The following is a 17452-nucleotide window of genomic DNA, read 5'->3' as shown; positions in this document are numbered from 1 at the left end:
TGGATGTTGTGTTGAATGGCAATATTTGGGGTTGCTGGGGCAGATTTGGGTTTCACTTTGATACTCCCTCGATTGCATTCATTTTACGCTTTGATACTCCCTCGATTGCATTCGTTTTACACTTTTGACTGTTAATGGCCCATGTTGTTCTGCTCTATGTGGCAGTTAATTAGATGAATAAAAGAGAATGAGTACAGTGCCTTAGAGAAGGAAATAGATGTTAGAAATAGTTCATGCTCAAAAGTTAACTGGATTATTTAATGCTCATAGATATGTATGTGTTGTTTTGTGAATATAAAAGGACTTGTATCATATTTGCGTTGTATATGTGCACAAAGTTTAATCCTTTCTGGAAAACATAGAAACAAGTACTTAATTTCTGCTGTGTTGTACTTAGTTGCTCAGTTGTGTCCAACTCTTGGTGACCCCATGAACTGTAGCCCACCAGGCTCCTCTGTCTATGGGGATTCTCCAGGCAAGAATACTAGAATGGGTTGCCATGCCCTCCTCCAGGGAATCTTCCCAACCCAGGGATGCAACCAAGGTCTCCTGCATTGGAGGCAGGTTCTTTACTGTCTGAACCACCAGGCAATCCCAAGAATACTAGAGTGGGTAGCCTATACCTTCTCCAGGGGATCTTCCCGACCCAGAAATTAAACCGAAGTCTCCTGCATTGCAGGTGGATTCTTTACCAGCTGAGCTCCCAGGGAAGCCCTCATCTCTACTACTTTCTTTATTTTGTGGGAAGGGCATTCTTTGGTTTGCTTGTATTAGCAAACAGACTAAGAGGCAGAATTTGCCCAAAAAAGCGAGATTAAAAAAAGAAATCTTGTTCCCTTACTGAGAAAATTACACCTGTAAATCACAGAACTAAAACTTGAAAAAAATGTGGCTCATTAGGTAACTACTTCCTGCTGACAGAGTTAGGGCTGTAAAGTAGAGCTAAAGAAAAATTTGAATTAGCCAAGAAAGCCCTGATTTTCAGAAAAATGGATGAACATCTCAGACTATTTCATTGTTAATGTTGCTTTTATGGGTTTTTATCAAGGTCCCAGTTGAATAAGGCTTTGAGAAATTTGGAGCAATTTCATAGGAGAGCGAAAAAGACAAGGCTTAGAGTACGAGATATGTTCATATAATAAGGGGGGGCTCATCATTTTGAAGAGTAGAATGCTAAAAATTGAGTACAAGGAATATGTACTAATTAGGTGATGTACAGATGTTTTATTCTTCTTTGAGATTAGAGCAGACATACCAAGTACACTTCCAGTGTAACCCATGGGCTTTTTGAGAGTTGCATGGGTAGTTCCTGTCACTAAGGAGTGTGTGGCCAGCGAGAGTCATCTCTCTGATAGGACAGATTCTCTTCAAATTGAAATGGTTTCAGTAGAAAATATCCCCCCAAAGGGGAAGGACTAGGTGACCCATTGACCCTTCCAGTCAATATGATTGGAGCTCTTGATGTTAATGAAACAAATAATATTGAACAGAGGAGCCTGTCTATTTTAGGGTCCTGGGTGCTGCTGTGTTTGTGAACCTAAGGGTTGTGGGTTTGGGTAAACCATGGTGTCCTTTGTCACATGTTAATCCCTCAGCTGCGAGGATCTTTGTCCCCCTGGCAAGCATGGACCACAGTGTGAGCAGAGATGCCCCTGCCAGAATGGAGGCGTATGTCATCACGTCACTGGAGAGTGCTCTTGTCCTTCTGGCTGGCTGGTAAGTGCCCCGCCCCGCCCGCCAAAGCCCCCTGTTCCAGGATACTTGAGAGAAAATGCATGTGGAGAACTTTAATACAGAAGAATGTCACATCAATGGATAAAAATTTCAAAACTGGAAATATCTGACCACTTCAAAGCAGGAAGTTTTTAGTCCAGAGAAGGCAGAAGGTGATTAAATCCTGAACTTGAAGTTTACTAAGGGTCCTCATGGAAAAGTTAGTACACCATCTGTCCTGCATCTCCCTTCAGGATATGAAAGGGAAATATCTCGCCTCTCACATGACAGCAAATGCTGTTAAACCCTGTAAGTATTCAAATAAGCATTTTCATAATTATGTTCTATGGATCATTATTATTCTTTGGGAACATTATTCTCAACAGGTTAAGTGTTGTGTGAAAAAGTTATTCGCTCTTTGAATCTGGAGACTCATTGAGGTAAACCAAGTTTTCCAAGTATTGAAGAATTCAGAGCCTTTAGTGTAAGAATCTGCACCTCACCACACTTCCTGAATTTTGACTGTGATACTCTTTCTTTATGTAGTATCTCACAGGCTTAATCTTTTGTGGAATACACAATGTCAAAGCTGGTTCACTAGGCAGATTACTCTAAAATCAGAAAATAATATCGGTTTGTGTTTCTCTGAATTGGTTTGTGTAAAAGTCTGCTTGAAGGCAGAAGAGTGAATGACCAATGTCTGTTTCCTTCATTAACATACAGAAAACAAAACAGCAGTTTACTTCATGACTACCGTGCATCTCTATGAGCTGTAGTGAAGTTGCTCTTGCAGGCGTACAAGTGATCTAATTGCCAGAGTCAGTAACAACTCCTCCATCTTCATTCTACTTCATTCCTCCAAAGCTTTTGATTCTGTTGCTCATCCACCTCCCTTTCCTAATCTCTCTCTCCACTTTGATAACCCCTTTTCCTACCTCTCTTATTAAAGATCTCTTTTCCTAATCCCTCTTTTTTTATATACCATTTTATTTCCTGTATTTCATGCCAGTCTTTCTCTTTTCTCACGATACACCTTTCCTGGAAATCTCATTGAGATCCATTACTTTAACAATCATCAGCTGATTTTTCTCAACCTTGACTTTCTCTGACCCGAACACAGATGTGTATTTGTCACTGTGCTGTTAGACTCCCCACCCTAGTTTCACCTAAAGACATGAAGTCACTCTCTGCCTGAACTATGCCTAGGCTGGAGCCTTAGGAGGCAGACATAAGATTGCCCTTGTTGTAGGAATAGAGCAAAGAAGACTTGGAGTCCACTTCCAGTCAGAATCATGGGAAGTAAGATTGGGTTCCAGATGGTAAGACCACTGGGAGAAGTGAAAAAGAAATACCAGACCCAAGGCAAGAATTGGAAACGATAAGCAGACAAGACAAGGAAGCAGAGGCTGGAGAAACTCCATGAAGCAATGGAGCCAGTGCAAGGGGGTGTTTTATTGAGTGCCTGATGGTGAGGCAAACAGAGAAGCTATTGAAGAACTACTGACCTGGAAACAGGCCTGTAAAAGTCAGCGTTGATAGAACCAAACTTGGCATACAGCTGAACCTTTCTTAAGGTGATTCCCTTTTTACCTTTTTTTTTTTTTTTTGTCTTCATTAAAACCAACACTTCTTTCTTAGTTGCCCAAAGTAGAAATACTGAAATATCTTTGATTCCTTCTCTTCTTTTATTTCTTATAGTCAGCCTTTTGCCAGCACTGGTCATTACTTGGTTCTTGGCAAGGGATGGATTTTGCTGAGGTAGCGGAGTGTCCAGGGAGCTCCATGTTCTTTGGATGAGGAGCTGTAGAAATGTTACTTGCAGAATTTTTGTGTAGACATTGTCTATAGAGTTGCCTCATCTTGAAGTTGAAACCTTCTTCTTCTTCTGGGTTGGAGTGATCATGAGGTAGGATGCTGGTAACCACAAGTTTGGACCATGCATCCCAGTAGGTGGACAGATGGCCCTCTGCATCAGCCCAGTGGAGCCTCCCATATACTCTGCACTCATACCTTGATGGATGTTTCTTACTGAATGTTTCAGGTCATTTTTCTCTAAGTGCTGCTGAGCTTCCAAGTTACACTTCTCTTTGCAACATTTTATTTGTGCAGTAATCCTAGGTGCTTTTCATAGATAGATATATATTCCTATTACACATACACAAGTATATATTTCAACTAATAACATCCTGTGTGCACGCTAATTCACTTCATTCGTGTCCGACTCGCTGCTATTCTGTAGACTGTGGCCCACCAGGCTCCTCTACCCATAATTCTCCAGGCATGAATACTTGAGTGGGTTGCCATGCCCTCCTCCAGGGGATCTTTCTGACCCAGGGGTCGAACCCATGTATCCTGTGTCTCCTGCATTGGCAGGCAGGTTCTTTGTTTCTTTCTCTTTTTTTGGCAGGCAGCTTCTTTAACACTAGAACCACCTGGGAAGCCCAGTAATATTCTACTTAAAGCTATTAACTCACATTAATCCTTCTTTGCAAACAGTATTTCAGTAGCATCTCTAAAGCGTATGTGGCACCATTACAAAATGTGAGTAGTTCCTGAGAGAGTGAGAATTTTCACCAGACCCCTGGCTTACCATGGATTGACCCTTGGCATATTTATTTCATCTAGTCATGTTAATATGTTGTGCTAGAATGAGGGGTCAGAGCTATTTTTATATCTGTCTCCTTCATCATATTGTGAGCTAATTAAAGATTGTGACTTTATCTTGGATTCTCAGAGCTTAGCACGATGCCTGGCACATAGATGATTCTCACTTAAGCACTGATTTGAATCATCTCTCAAAGGCTTTTTCAGTTCCAAGATTCTGGAAGAACTTTCCTCGTTGGTAGATAGCTAGAAACCACCAGAGGAGACTTAATTAGCACACCAACTGCCTTTGTGGGTAGCCAGGAGTTAGAGGAAATGTATTTTCTTACGCTATCCAAAATAAACATTTACAAAACCATCTGGTGTTCGCTAGCCTCCAATTTCAGAGTGCCCACAGTCTGTCTTTTTTATAGAGAAGGAGGACAAAGCAACAGCTTCCAACAGTTAAAAACATTGTAAAAATCCCTGTTATTTGGGGTTATTTTGTTTGATGTAATAGTAACTCCAATAAATACATGATAAGCTACAAAGCCAAGTTATGTAGCCAAAGGAAGTAGAAAATAGTAGAGTATTTGATTGAGTTATTGGTAAAGTATCTTATGCTTCTCCACATAGGACTGGAATAAATATGACAGTATCTGACAAGACAGACAGCCTCTAGGGTGAGAAGATGTGTCCAAGTTACTCTCTCGATTTCTCTCCCAGGAAATTAGTTTTCCTATTGATCTTGGCCCAGCAATGTTGAACCTGCTGAAAATAAAAGTGTCTTTTCTTCCAAAATAAAATGTCTAGAATTGTTTCTGTTGAAGTATTTCTTAGGCAATGTTAATGTTAATTCAGATACACAAAATGTCAATCCTTTTTTTAATGCTTCCTTATAAGAAATAAAACCAATGATAAGGTATATTTTCTCTAGAACATATGGTAAAGTATTTGAATATTCCATTTGGGCCAGATGTTATCATTTATATAATGGATGCTCAATAAGTGCTGTTCACTTACTGTACATGTAAGACCCAAGGAAGAACACTTAGAAGGATTTGTAAATTCCTTAGGTTCCCATAATCATTTGAGGTGACTGTATTTTTTTTTTAACATAGGTATTTCTTATGATTAATTTGCTGCCACCTATGCGTGTATCTTGAGATTTAGGCTTACTAAGAAAATAAGTCAGTTTAGAGTTTCTAATATCTTTGAGGTGATAAACAGAGTTTATGTGTTCTAAAATCTCCTTTATCTAATCTTTGTGCAGCCCTGCTCCCATATCCTGCCTTCCCTTCCTGCTTCCTCTCTTTTTTCCCCTTCTCTCTCTTCTTTGACCCTTCCCGGACTGGAGGCCCATCTAATTTTCCACGTCTCCTTGAATGCAGGGCACAGTGTGTGGTCAGCCTTGCCCCGAGGGTCGCTTTGGAAAGAACTGTTCGCAAGAATGTCAGTGCCATAACGGAGGGACATGCGATGCGGCCACGGGTCAATGTCACTGCAGTCCCGGGTACACAGGGGAAAGGTAAGGGCAGCCTTGTGCCTCTCTGACTTTCTCTGCATGAAAGCAAAGTTGGGAGGGCCCAGGGAACACATTTACTACCACTTGTCTGTGACGGTTCTATATTCTTCCAAGAAGCATCTCTAAGGTATCAGGGTATTTGACAGATTCCTTCCCAACGCAGTGCATAGCCGCTGAACCACTGACAGCAATGGTGAATTGAAGATGCAGACAAAGCATTTTTTTTTAAAATGAGAAAATATCAGAAACCCATGATGGATGAGTTCTACACAGTTAAGTGATTAGGACAGCCATTTCAAACCCCAACACTTCTAACATTTTAAAGATTTTTGGATAGATTTATTTTAAAATAGGGTGTGTACTTAGGTATCTTTAAAAAATATGTCAGGCATAAAGTTACCTTCCTATGACGCTCTGTGCTCTTAAGAATATGTGTTGTTTCACTGTGTGGTGGTGATAGGAATAAGACCTGGTGGGACTTACAGGTCTCTCCTGATGCCTGTGTGGTGTGTGATTTCATATCCATTGCTTGTCCTTTTCGTGTGTTAGGTGGTCAAGTGTTACCCAAAGTGCTTTGTTCAGCCCACAGCTTCTAATTTGCTCTTTAATCCATTGTATCCTGAAAGATTTGATAACCAAGCTTGTTAGCTGTGTCTGTAAAACTAGAGAAAGAGGCTTGAGAGGCAGAAGAGTATAATAGCCCCAAACAAAGAGTTTGAAACCTGTGTCCTTGGAAATATGCTCATCTAGAATGTTCAAACAATAATTGTACTTTCTTCTAGGGTTGTTGTAAGGATTAAATGAGTACATTAAAGCTTTTAGAACAGTGCTAAATCTTCCAAATATTAGCTATTATTATAGTTGAGTGACTCTATGAACTGTATAAATACTAGTGATTATTAACTTGAATGATATCTAGAAACTGTATAAGTATTAGCTATCATTAGTTTTTGATATCTGTGAATTAAAAATTCCTTTAACCTTCCTCTCTAATTTTTTTCTTTCTAAAATTCTGGTCTATGACTTTTAATAAGATAGTGTAGGGTGTTTTCCTCCTCCAATTTAGGCTTCACACTTTCTTAGTAAATTTATTTATAAGTATTTTATAATTTTTGAAGAGTCCCATTTAAGTTTTGTTTGTTTGTTTGTTTTCCATTTATTTTTATTAGTTGGAGGCTAATTACTTTACACCATTTAAGTTTTTAATTGGATATTTCTGGATAAAGAAAATCTTGCCTTTGAATATTTATTTTTTATTTAGTCACTCTACCAAACTTCTTAGTTAATTCTCATGTTATTTTTAGCAAGCACTGAAGTTATTTTATTATCTATAGATGAAGATAAATTAGTTTCTTCTTTTCAGTATTTGTAATGTGTCATTTACTTGAGTGACTGCATTAATTTAAACTTCTAAATAGTATAGTGGAATAGTGAAGGTCGCTCAGTGGTGTCCGACTCTTTGCAACCACATGGGCTATACAGTCCATGGAATTCTCCAGGCCATAATACTGGAGTGGGTAGCCCTTCCCTTCTCCAGGGGATCTTCCCAACCCAGGGATTGAACCCAGGTCTCCTGTATTGCAGGCAGATTCTTTACCAGCTGAGCCACAAGGGAAGCCCAAGAATACTGGAGTGGGTAGCCTATCCCTTCTCCAGTGGATCTTCCTGACCCAGGAATCAAACTGGGGTCTCCTGCATTGCAGGTGGATTTTTTACCAACTGAGCTGTGAGGGAAGCCCAAACTTCTAAGTGAGTGTTGACAAATACAAATAAAAGTGGGAATTCTTGTCTCGTTCCTAATTTTATTGAAAATGGCTCCAGTATAGTTTCCTGTTTGTTACTGGTTTCTAGTAGACAGTCTTTTTCATGTTCAAGTAGTTTTTCTTTTAAATCCCTGTTTTTATTAGAAACTTTTTTAGTAATACCTGTTCAATTTCATTAATACAATTGTGTATTTTCCTTAATTTTTGATTTTATGAATTATTGACACCTTTAGCACATGGTTTCTATAACATGTAATTGGGGTACTCAGAAGGTTTTTGTGCCCTATATCCTGGTTTATGGTTGTATTTTGGAAAATGAGATTGTTAGATGAATTCTGGACCCATGTTGCATTAAAGTCTTAATTTAAAAAGATTAATCAGGGCAAGAGAGGCATGGGACCAAGCAGAACCCTAAGTAATAGTTCTGTGTGATATTTTTGGACACTAAAAATTTAAACATAATAGTTTTCTTGCCCTGTCTGGATTTAAGTCTCAAATTCAAGGAACATAAAATCAGCAAACATACAGGCAGGCTTATACTTTTTTTAGAATACAAGCAAAGGGGATAATAGCTAATTTTCAGGTGAACTTTTGATTTGAGGCCAGGCAGGTAAAGAGCCAGAGTAAGAGAGGAAAGTGAAGAAGGAACTTGCTTCTTAACTTGTTTTTATAACAGTTTTTTTTTTCTCTCTTTTTTTGACGAACTGATGACATGACTCCTGTTTTCAATTCTTCTCTGCTACACGGAGACACACATATACACAACACAATGACATCAAGCACATTTGTCATCGTGAAAGAAACACTAAGTGGTTATGCAACCATTTGCGGCAGGAGGTGTGGGGAAAGCAGTCCGGGGGCCAAGGGTCTTGCCATTTCCCCTGTTTCGAGAAGTCAGCGAAACATGACCACTGAGGTCAGACCAGAGGGGAGCAGGTACCACCACAGGCAGCTGGCCCCGAGTGCACCCAGGATGTGGGGATGGCTCTCCCAGCCAGAGAGGACACAGAACAAAAGAAAGCAGGCACCTCACAGGCAGACAGAGCAGCTCATGGGATGCCCACATAATAGGCTGTAGGGTTTGTGGGATGGTTGAGAGGACGGTGTGGTGAGGAAGTGTCATGTGGCACAGCCTAATCTGGTGGCTCTCAGATCCTCACAAAAATCCTCTGAAGGGGCTGAAAGAGTGTTCTTTATGCTGATGGGTTGTCGTGGCATCATTGCACTGGGGCTTTTGATGGCCTAGCGTGGGTCCATGTACATGATTGTTGCCTCTTACGTGTCAGCTGGGTGGAGAGATCTGTGGATCAATTATGGACTCTGTTAAGGCAAAGCCCCAGAATGTTACGCTATGCTGTGTTCTGTACCATCCTCACAGTGAAGAAGAATGTGGGCCAAAGGAGGGGAAGTCCAGAGTTATAGACAGGAATTGGGGGGATGCAGAATTGGTCTTCAACAGAGGCAGTCTTTCCTGCTTCCAGTATGGAGGAAAAGCTGGCTCTTTCCCAGTGTTCTTTATATACATATTTCCCCAAGAGCAGCAGTTTCAGGTGTTTGAAAGGCAGGCAGCCGATCTAATGATCCCAGTCTGATGAGGAGTGTGATTCTTTCACAGTAAATCGTGGTTTGGCCCAATTATTCTGGTCACTCTGGAAGGCCATACATAAAAGGACAAAGGGGAGAATGGGACCTGGCACCCCTTCCACGCTAATGTACTTTCTTTTCCATAAGTTCATAGTGAGATGCAATAAGATAATCAAAATGATAGGCAAACAAGTCCATGACCCTCATTGGTTTGGGTGTCAGTGTCATGTTTTACTAGATTATCTCAACTTGATGTGTGTTCATTTTTCCAAATTCCAGGATATAATTTCAAAAAATCTTAAAAAAAGGTAAAATAAATTAGGAACATCATATTTTCATATTTCTACTGTGGCCAGTATTTATTGCTATATTTTTATCTGCCTCTCTGCCATGTCTCCTAAGAAAGAAAGAAAGAATTTCCTTTTTTAATGACTTCTAAGATTACTTTTCTTATTCCACATGGGACCATAAAAGCAACATTGAGGGCATAAAATTTGTTGGGAAATGATGCTTCTTTCAGAAAAATGAGCCCAAAAGGGAGGTAAGACTGCTTGACAAAGACTTTTAATTCAGCCAATGAGAAGGGTGTAATCTACTTCACCACTGTGTTTATTTTCAAGATGGAAAAGATCTACTGCTAGAAAGATATCCTGCCATTTTGGTGTGGTAGGTGGAAACTAACAGGATTCTCTTACAAGCACAACACTGATGAAAAAGGAGCAGGATGGTGAACCAGGCTTTACTGACTACGTTAGAAAGAAAAATTCGAATGGCTTTTTGCCGTTTAAAACACAAACTTAGAAGTGTGTTTAATTATAGGCTAGAAAGGTAAATCTGGATCATGCCCAGCTATTATGGATTTTGTTTTCTCAGGGAGAAGGAAGTTTCTGCCAAGATAGGATAGAATAGTCACACTGCCTTTGGTGGCAGACACTTTCCCATGCTTCCCATTTCTGTCCTCTTCCCCATTTTTAGTGCCGTGCTTTTCCCCAAGTTAAAATCCTGGAGTCCAAAATATAGCATTTGGGTTTCTGTTAGTAATATGATTTATCTTGAGCAGAACTTTCTTTTTTTCTGGTGTTGCCTTGCAAGGACATCTGGACAGACAGGTTGCCAAATCGTCTTGCCAGCCTTTAGCGGAGCCATGAAGAGGCCCAGTGATTGACCGACAGCATTTCTTTCTCTAAAGTTTACATTTTGGGGTGTAAACTGAGTGACTTGGCTTAGTAGAGCTGCTTAGAAGTTAAAAATAGAGTGCCTTTAAAAAACACTCTGGTCTAAAAATAGGTATACTGGCCGTTTAACTTTGCAACACACATCTGATTTTATGCTAAATGAACTTAGTTCAATTACTCCAGAACTTTTCTAATGCTTTGTCTAGTGATTGATTTGAAGACTTTGCCTATTGAAAAAAAGTCTACGGTCTGTGAAACCAAATTTGCAAGAGTCCCTTTTCCCTAAATATGTCAGAGCCAGAGTTAACCAGAAAAATATCAAAGGGTTCTCAAGATTTATCCTCTGTTCTTAAATAGAATCCTATCCAGCCCTGGTATTGTTAGTCCTCACACCCTATCATTTAAAATATGCAAAGCCTTGTGGAAAATGTTTGCTTTTCAGCCCCTTTCCTGTTGCTTTGAAGTCTGCTTGGATTCATTAACGTGCACTTGCTGCTTGCCTTGTACCCATCTGAAAAAATGCAGTGCTGACCTACATTTTGGACTCTGGGTCTGGCATGACTTGAGAGCCACATGGGAAGTGGCTGCTGAGACTCACAAAGAGAACCCTGCTTGTGGCAGCGCTCCGGCTAGGCGAGACCCCGGCCGGCTGCCTCTCCTTTGGCAGAAAGCACTCCTTCTGCTGCGGAAAATCCTATCAAGTCACCTTGCCTGGTCAGAGGGAGAAAGCTGGCCCAATGCGGGGCGTGCGCTCCATGGAGCCATGAGGATTTGCTCTTCTTGAGTCCCGCCAGCAACTTGGCTTCCCACCCGATCTGACTTACCCAGAGCATATCCTCATGCCACAATCTAAGGCCATTTTTTAAAAGACAATAAGGTGGATTTTTGCGATCTGATTTTTTTTTTTCCTTGCTGTTTGGTAGCCCTTCTTCCCAAGAGGACAAAACCCCACTTAATAAAAATTTTGTGTTTGGGAACTCACAGTCTCTCTACCGCCTCCTGGCGGGAGTTTCCCAGGTTGAAATTGAGGACACCTGATTTCAATAGCTCAGACTTTCCCAAAGTCCTGCCAAAGAAGGACTTTCTTTGTCAAGTTACAAGCTTGACATAACTGAAAAAGGATCATAACTTGACATGACTTAACTAATAAGGAGCAGTTATTGCCATTCAGCTTTGAAAAGATAGACACATGGCTGAGGTTAAAAATTAATATCAATATAAAAGCCAAGAGAATCAACGTTTTGTTTTGAATTTGCTCCAAACTTTTCACTTTGAAATATGGGGAAAGCATATATTTTATTTTATTTAAGAATAGTTAATTTATTTAATAGTTAATTTATAGTTAATGTTGTGTTAGTTTCAAGTGAACAACAAAGTGACACAGTTATACATACATATTCTTTTTCAGATTCTTTTTCATTTAAGGTTATTAAAAGAGACTGACTATAGTTCCCCATGCCATATATAGTAGGTCCTGTTGTTTACCTATTTTGAATATAGTAGTGTGTATCTGTTAATACTAAACTCCTGATTTATCTCCCTCTACCAACTACCCATTTTGGTAACCATAAGTTTGTTTTCTATGTCTATGAGTCTGTTTCTGTTTTGTAAATAAATTCATTTATGTCATTTGTTTAGATTCCATGTAAAGGTGGTATTATATGATGTCTATCTTTCTCTGACTTACTTTACTCAACATGATAAGCTCCAGGTCCATCCATGTTTGCTGCAAATGGCATTATTTCATTTTTTGAGAGACAGCATGTTTTAATTCCCTAATAATGGGCTGGGACTCACACTTGGGCAATTCATTTTCTCCCTTTCCTGATATCTACTAAAGTGCTATGTATACCTTTAGCAAGCACTTGGTATAAAACATGCTTCCCATCTCAAATTCATCATTTGTTTTTGATTTTACTATTTCTTTAAACAGGTTGTATGACTGTTACTACTATAATTCTTCTTAATGCTTTTCATACCTGTGATGGGACAATCACTAAGTAAATATCACATCCAAAAAGGATATAAGTGTGTGTACAACAAAACCTACCTGAACCCACCGCTTATTTCCACAAAGCACTGACCCGTCTCGCACTCCCCACTCCTGCACGGCAGGTGCCAGGATGAGTGCCCCGTTGGCACCTACGGAGTTCTCTGTGCGGAGACCTGCCGGTGCGTCAACGGAGGGAAGTGTTACCACGTGAGTGGCTCCTGCCTCTGCGAAGCAGGCTTTTCTGGTGACCGCTGCGAAGCGCGCCTGTGTCCAGAAGGACTCTATGGCATCAGATGTGACAAGCGGTGTCCCTGCCACGTGGACAACACTCTCAGGTGAGGGTCAGCTGCCCCTGGAGTGATGTGTTCTATTAAAGTTTTCATGGCAGGATCCCTGATGACTCAGATGGTAAAGAATCCACCTGCAAGACGGGTTCAATCCTTGGGTTGGGATGATCTCCTGGAGGAGGAAATGGCAACCCACTCCAATATTCTTGCCTAGAGAATTTCATGGACAGAGGAGCCTGGCAGGCTACAGTCCATGGGGTCACAGAGAGTCAGACATGACTGAGTCACTAACACACACTATCCACTATTTGGAAGGAGGGATCGTCAGAGATATTCCCATCCTGAGACTCTTCCTGCCTCTGGATCATCCTGGGCAGGAACCACTCAGCATAGGAAGACTTTTACACTCAGTGGTCCAAGTCAGAAGTGCTTAAGTTGTTACGACTGTGGATGGATATGAAATCCTATTCTCTGTTAATGACCACTGGAAAAAATTAAACTCGCTGAGGTTAGTACAGTGTTTCCCTAAGAGAGGGATTCTGTGACATTCCCTTAGCAGCCAAAACGCAACAAGAGACATAGGTTAACCCCAGTTGAGTAGTAAAACCATCACAAAATGATTCTCACAGCAGCCTCTTTACACAATGTCTGTATAGGCAGGAAGTGTACTGGTGGAAGTTTTGAGAAAGTGCTTCACTTGTGGTTGTCACATGTGAGATGTGTGTTCAGAATTGATTACTCAAACGTAGAACTCACAGAGGTCTTTTAAAGGCTCAAAAATCTCTTGAAAAACTTAAGAACAGGAAACCCAAATCCCACCCACTTTACTGTACTTTGTCTGCCCCTGAAAATGTCTTTCCAACCATTTCTTCCTCTGCCTCCCCCAAGGACCAGATACACATCACTTAGAATTCTGGGCCTCGTTTACATACTGCTGGAAAAGTTGAGTTTGACTATAATGTGGTACATTATATAGCAGTTCAGATGGTACCAGAATTACCTTTATTTGCATTCAGCACAGCTGTTACTTCATTTATGCTTCTAAAAGATAACTTGTGGTCACATTAAATCTCAAATGCACAAAAATTAAAAGTAAATAGAAGCCTGTGGTTGGTCTCTTCTTTAAACCATTGTTGGGAACAACAACAAAAAAAAAGACTTTGCAGTGTGTATGCACGCACTGAAATACATTTTAGTGGACATATTAAAGAAGTGCATTCTTAATGTGTCTCCAGAAGTTAGCAAGCTTCTTTAGTCAATTTCTGGTCTTTTTCATTGGGAAATATCGCTGGCTTTACAGGACAGGTTAAATAAACATTTGGAGAATAAAAATAAATAATCTCTACAGGATTTTGGTTGTTTTTCAACTCTCCAGTGTTGAATTTTGGCTGCCTTTCCTGCAGTGTAAGGGTTCTCCCAACAAAAGGTAATTCTCATTGGTAATAGCTAAGGACTTTTTAATGCCAGTGTGCTGTTTCATTGAATGTAGATACAGCCTGAAATCAAATAGATTAATAAACCTATACAAAGGATCTCTGCTTTGAGAAGAATTGGAGAAGCAGAGGAAATGTTCATTTTACTGAAATTAGTTACCATAATAGTAGATGCAGGGTACAAGTTGACAGTTGTTTGATTGATGTCAATACTATATAATTTTGACATAGCTCATGTGTATCTAAGCACATATGCTTTAACAAAGAAGTAAATGAACTTATTTGATAGTTACACAGATATGACTCTTGTCTTTTTGAATTCACAGTTGGAGCCACCCTTCTACTCTTAAATCTTGGACTTCTCTGTAAAATTTTTGAAAACACAAAGTTCCTTTGAACCAAAAGGCATAGAATCTCTGTATTAATTCAAAGTTTAGCCTACCATTTAATCAGGCAAGAGTGTAGCTTGCTATTGCATAATACATGATGTCTATCCTAAAATCCTTTGTTATAATTAATGAGATAACTAATGAAATGAAAGCTATTAATTTATAGAATCTTTAGGTAAATTTTGAGTTCTGTGAATGTTCACATATTGACATATATTGAAGTCATATATTTGAGTAAGGGTTTGTATGAGTTAGTTTTGCTGCATAAAACAAACAAACAAAAAGCCTATCCAACAACATTTATTTATTGATGATTTCTTGCTTGACTCTTTGGGTTGGGCTCAGCTTGGTGGTTCTTCTGGTGGTCTGTGTGTATTCAGCTGGCAGATCAATTAGAGGCTGGATTTCCTGTGTCACTCACGTGTCTAGCATTTGGCTGAGTGATGGGACTGCCTGAGCCATATGTCCCCAGCAATCTAGCACATTAGTCTGAGCTTCTGTACATGGTAACTGGCTTCTCAACAGCTGCAAGAGACAGGGCAAGCTCCAACATGCAAACACTTTTCAAACCTTTGGTTATCCCATGTTTGCTGATGTCTCTCTAGACAGAGAAGGTGTCGTAACCAAGTCCAGGTTCCTAATACTCCACTTCTTAGGGGATGGAGTTACAATGCATTTGTAACCATTTTTATTTTTCAAGCTATCATAAGGTTGAGATGACTTTAAATATATTTATAAGTGATGCTAGTATTTTCAATTACAGTACTATTATAGAGCCTAAGGGCATTCTCTGTGACCTGGAATTCTTAAAACTGACTTCTGTAGTGGGAATAATTTTGAATAGGAAAACAAAATTCAAGATTCACTGAGATTCCGCATGAGATATGTATATTAGCTCTTGTTAATAAGGACATTTAATAGCTGTGGGCAATCAGGATGTGCCTACTTGCAAATGCCACCTAATTGTCATATATTTGAGCATTAATAATATCTAAGGAAATGAATACAAGGAAGTTCAGTGATTCTTTCTATTTTAGCCAACATTATATTGGATACCTGTAACAACTGAACTCTTAAATTGAAAAATTTACTAGAATGTTTTTATCTAGTTGTATATGTAAATGTATAAAATGGTACGTATTCCAATCTGTGTATAATCCGATTTCCGTATTACACAAAGCAGTCTGTTGTTTAGAAAGAAATCAGGTAGGAGGATATTACCCTTCAACCTCCACTCTGCTCCTCTAACAACGTAAATCTCATTACCAATTAAGCTGCCTGCATGAGAACCCATCAAATGCCTCCAAAGTGCTCTGGCTTCCTACATCTAATTACAAATTGCAGAATACTAATTTTGGTGTCAATCAATCTGAGAACCAGTGTGCTGCACTAATACTCTCTGGGGGGCATTGAATATCAATTTCTCTGTCTGCCTCTAGCTTAGTTCAATTCCCTGTCCCTGAGTTGTCTATTCTGTTTAACATTTATATCTATACCATGTATATTGCTTTTTGCTTTTTATCATTGAGTAACAATTCTTACCAAAAGATGTCCTTTTTAAAAATAGTATCTATCTTAAGGTAAACTACTTTAACCAGTTCATCATTTGGAATATTTCTTTTCTTTTTTTCATACATAGGGCCTTATTAAAATAAAATTAAATTTGTCCCTGCTTTTTGCACAATTCAGGCTTCTATTGGTCCTAATAACAACCCTTTTATCTGTGCAAAATCCTAAGTCTTAACAATTCCTTTTCATATCTAGCCCTCCTATCAGACTGCTATCACATTTCCTTTTCCTTTGGTGTGGAAACAAAAAAAGAAATCTGGGTTCAAGTTTGATTCTGCCATTACCTGTGTGAGACTTGGAATAATTAGTACCTCTTTCCAGGTCTCTGTTCCCTCATTTATAAAATAGAGTCATACCTAACGTTGTGAACATTAAATGAAATCATCCACATGGATTGCATAGCAGGGTGTTAGCACACATTCAGTGCTGGTCTATACACCCACTTGCAGCATCATCATAAATGTCACTTAAATGACTGTTCCCTGCAATTAATGGTGATTCCTTTTAAGCTATAAAGTTGACATTTTAAAAACTAATTTTAGGGGACATCTGGCTTTTGTATGCAGACATACAAATTATAACTTAACAAGGCTGGATGACTTGGAGAGATCAGGGGAGGCAGATTCTGTGCCCCGCCCCCCACCCCCGCCAACACACACACACATCAGCGCTGATGTTTTCACCTGTTCATTCAATCTATGTTTACCATGGGCCTACTGTATGGTAAGGGCTTCCCTAGTGGCTCAGAGGGTAAAGTGTCTGCCTGCAATACGGGAGACCTGGGTTCGATCCCTGGGTCGGAAAGATCCCCTGGAGAAGGAAATGGCAACCCACTCCAGTCCCCTTGCCCGGAAAATCCCATGGACGGGGGAACCCAGTAGGCTACAGTCCATGGGGTCGCAAAGAGTCAGACACGACTGAGCGACTTCATTTTCACTTTCACTGTATGGTAGTGAAACACACTTAATTCTCATTCTTCTGGAGATCGAAGCCTAGAGGGGAAGGGAGACAAGGGGAGGCTGGTAAGAATAAGCATGATTACAGATCGTGATAAGTGAGATGAGCAGAGGGCAATGAAAGAGAATAACAGGAGATTCCTAACTGAAATATGGTCAGGGAAGGCTCTCTAAGGAGGAGAGATTTAAGCTGGGCCTGGAAGGATAAGATTGAGAGACGTAGGCCAGGAGTGGAGAGATGGCATTCCTGGCACATGGAATAAGCCCATGTGAAGCCGTTAACTTTGAAAAAGTTCGATGCTCTTACAAAGTAAAAGAAATCTATTGCAGTTGAGCATAGTAATAAAGAGAGAGAATAATGCTGAAAGAAAAGATTGAAAAGTAAGCAGTGACCAGTTGATGAAGGCCTTTGGGCTGTGTTTCAGTTCAGTTCAGTTGCTCAGTCATGTCCAACTCATTGCAACCTCATGGAGTGCAGCACG

The 17452-nt window shown here is 39.9% G+C and overlaps 1 protein-coding gene across 1 annotated transcript in view; it reads left to right on the top strand.

Moving 5' to 3' along the window:
* MEGF10 (multiple EGF like domains 10) overlaps positions 1-17452 on the top strand; it is a 130906-nt gene that overhangs the window by 69748 nt on the left and 43706 nt on the right. Inside the window, exons 6-8 of the mRNA XM_061150864.1 lie at positions 1596-1716; positions 5688-5824; positions 12459-12671. Coding sequence (XP_061006847.1) covers positions 1596-1716; positions 5688-5824; positions 12459-12671 — 471 coding nt within the window. The remainder of the gene's footprint in view (positions 1-1595; positions 1717-5687; positions 5825-12458; positions 12672-17452) is intronic.

This window comes from Dama dama, chromosome 9 (assembly GCF_033118175.1).
Source record: "Dama dama isolate Ldn47 chromosome 9, ASM3311817v1, whole genome shotgun sequence".
In the NCBI taxonomy this organism is placed as follows: Eukaryota; Metazoa; Chordata; class Mammalia; order Artiodactyla; family Cervidae; genus Dama; species Dama dama.
This window is presented reverse-complemented; position numbering and strand designations above follow the sequence as displayed.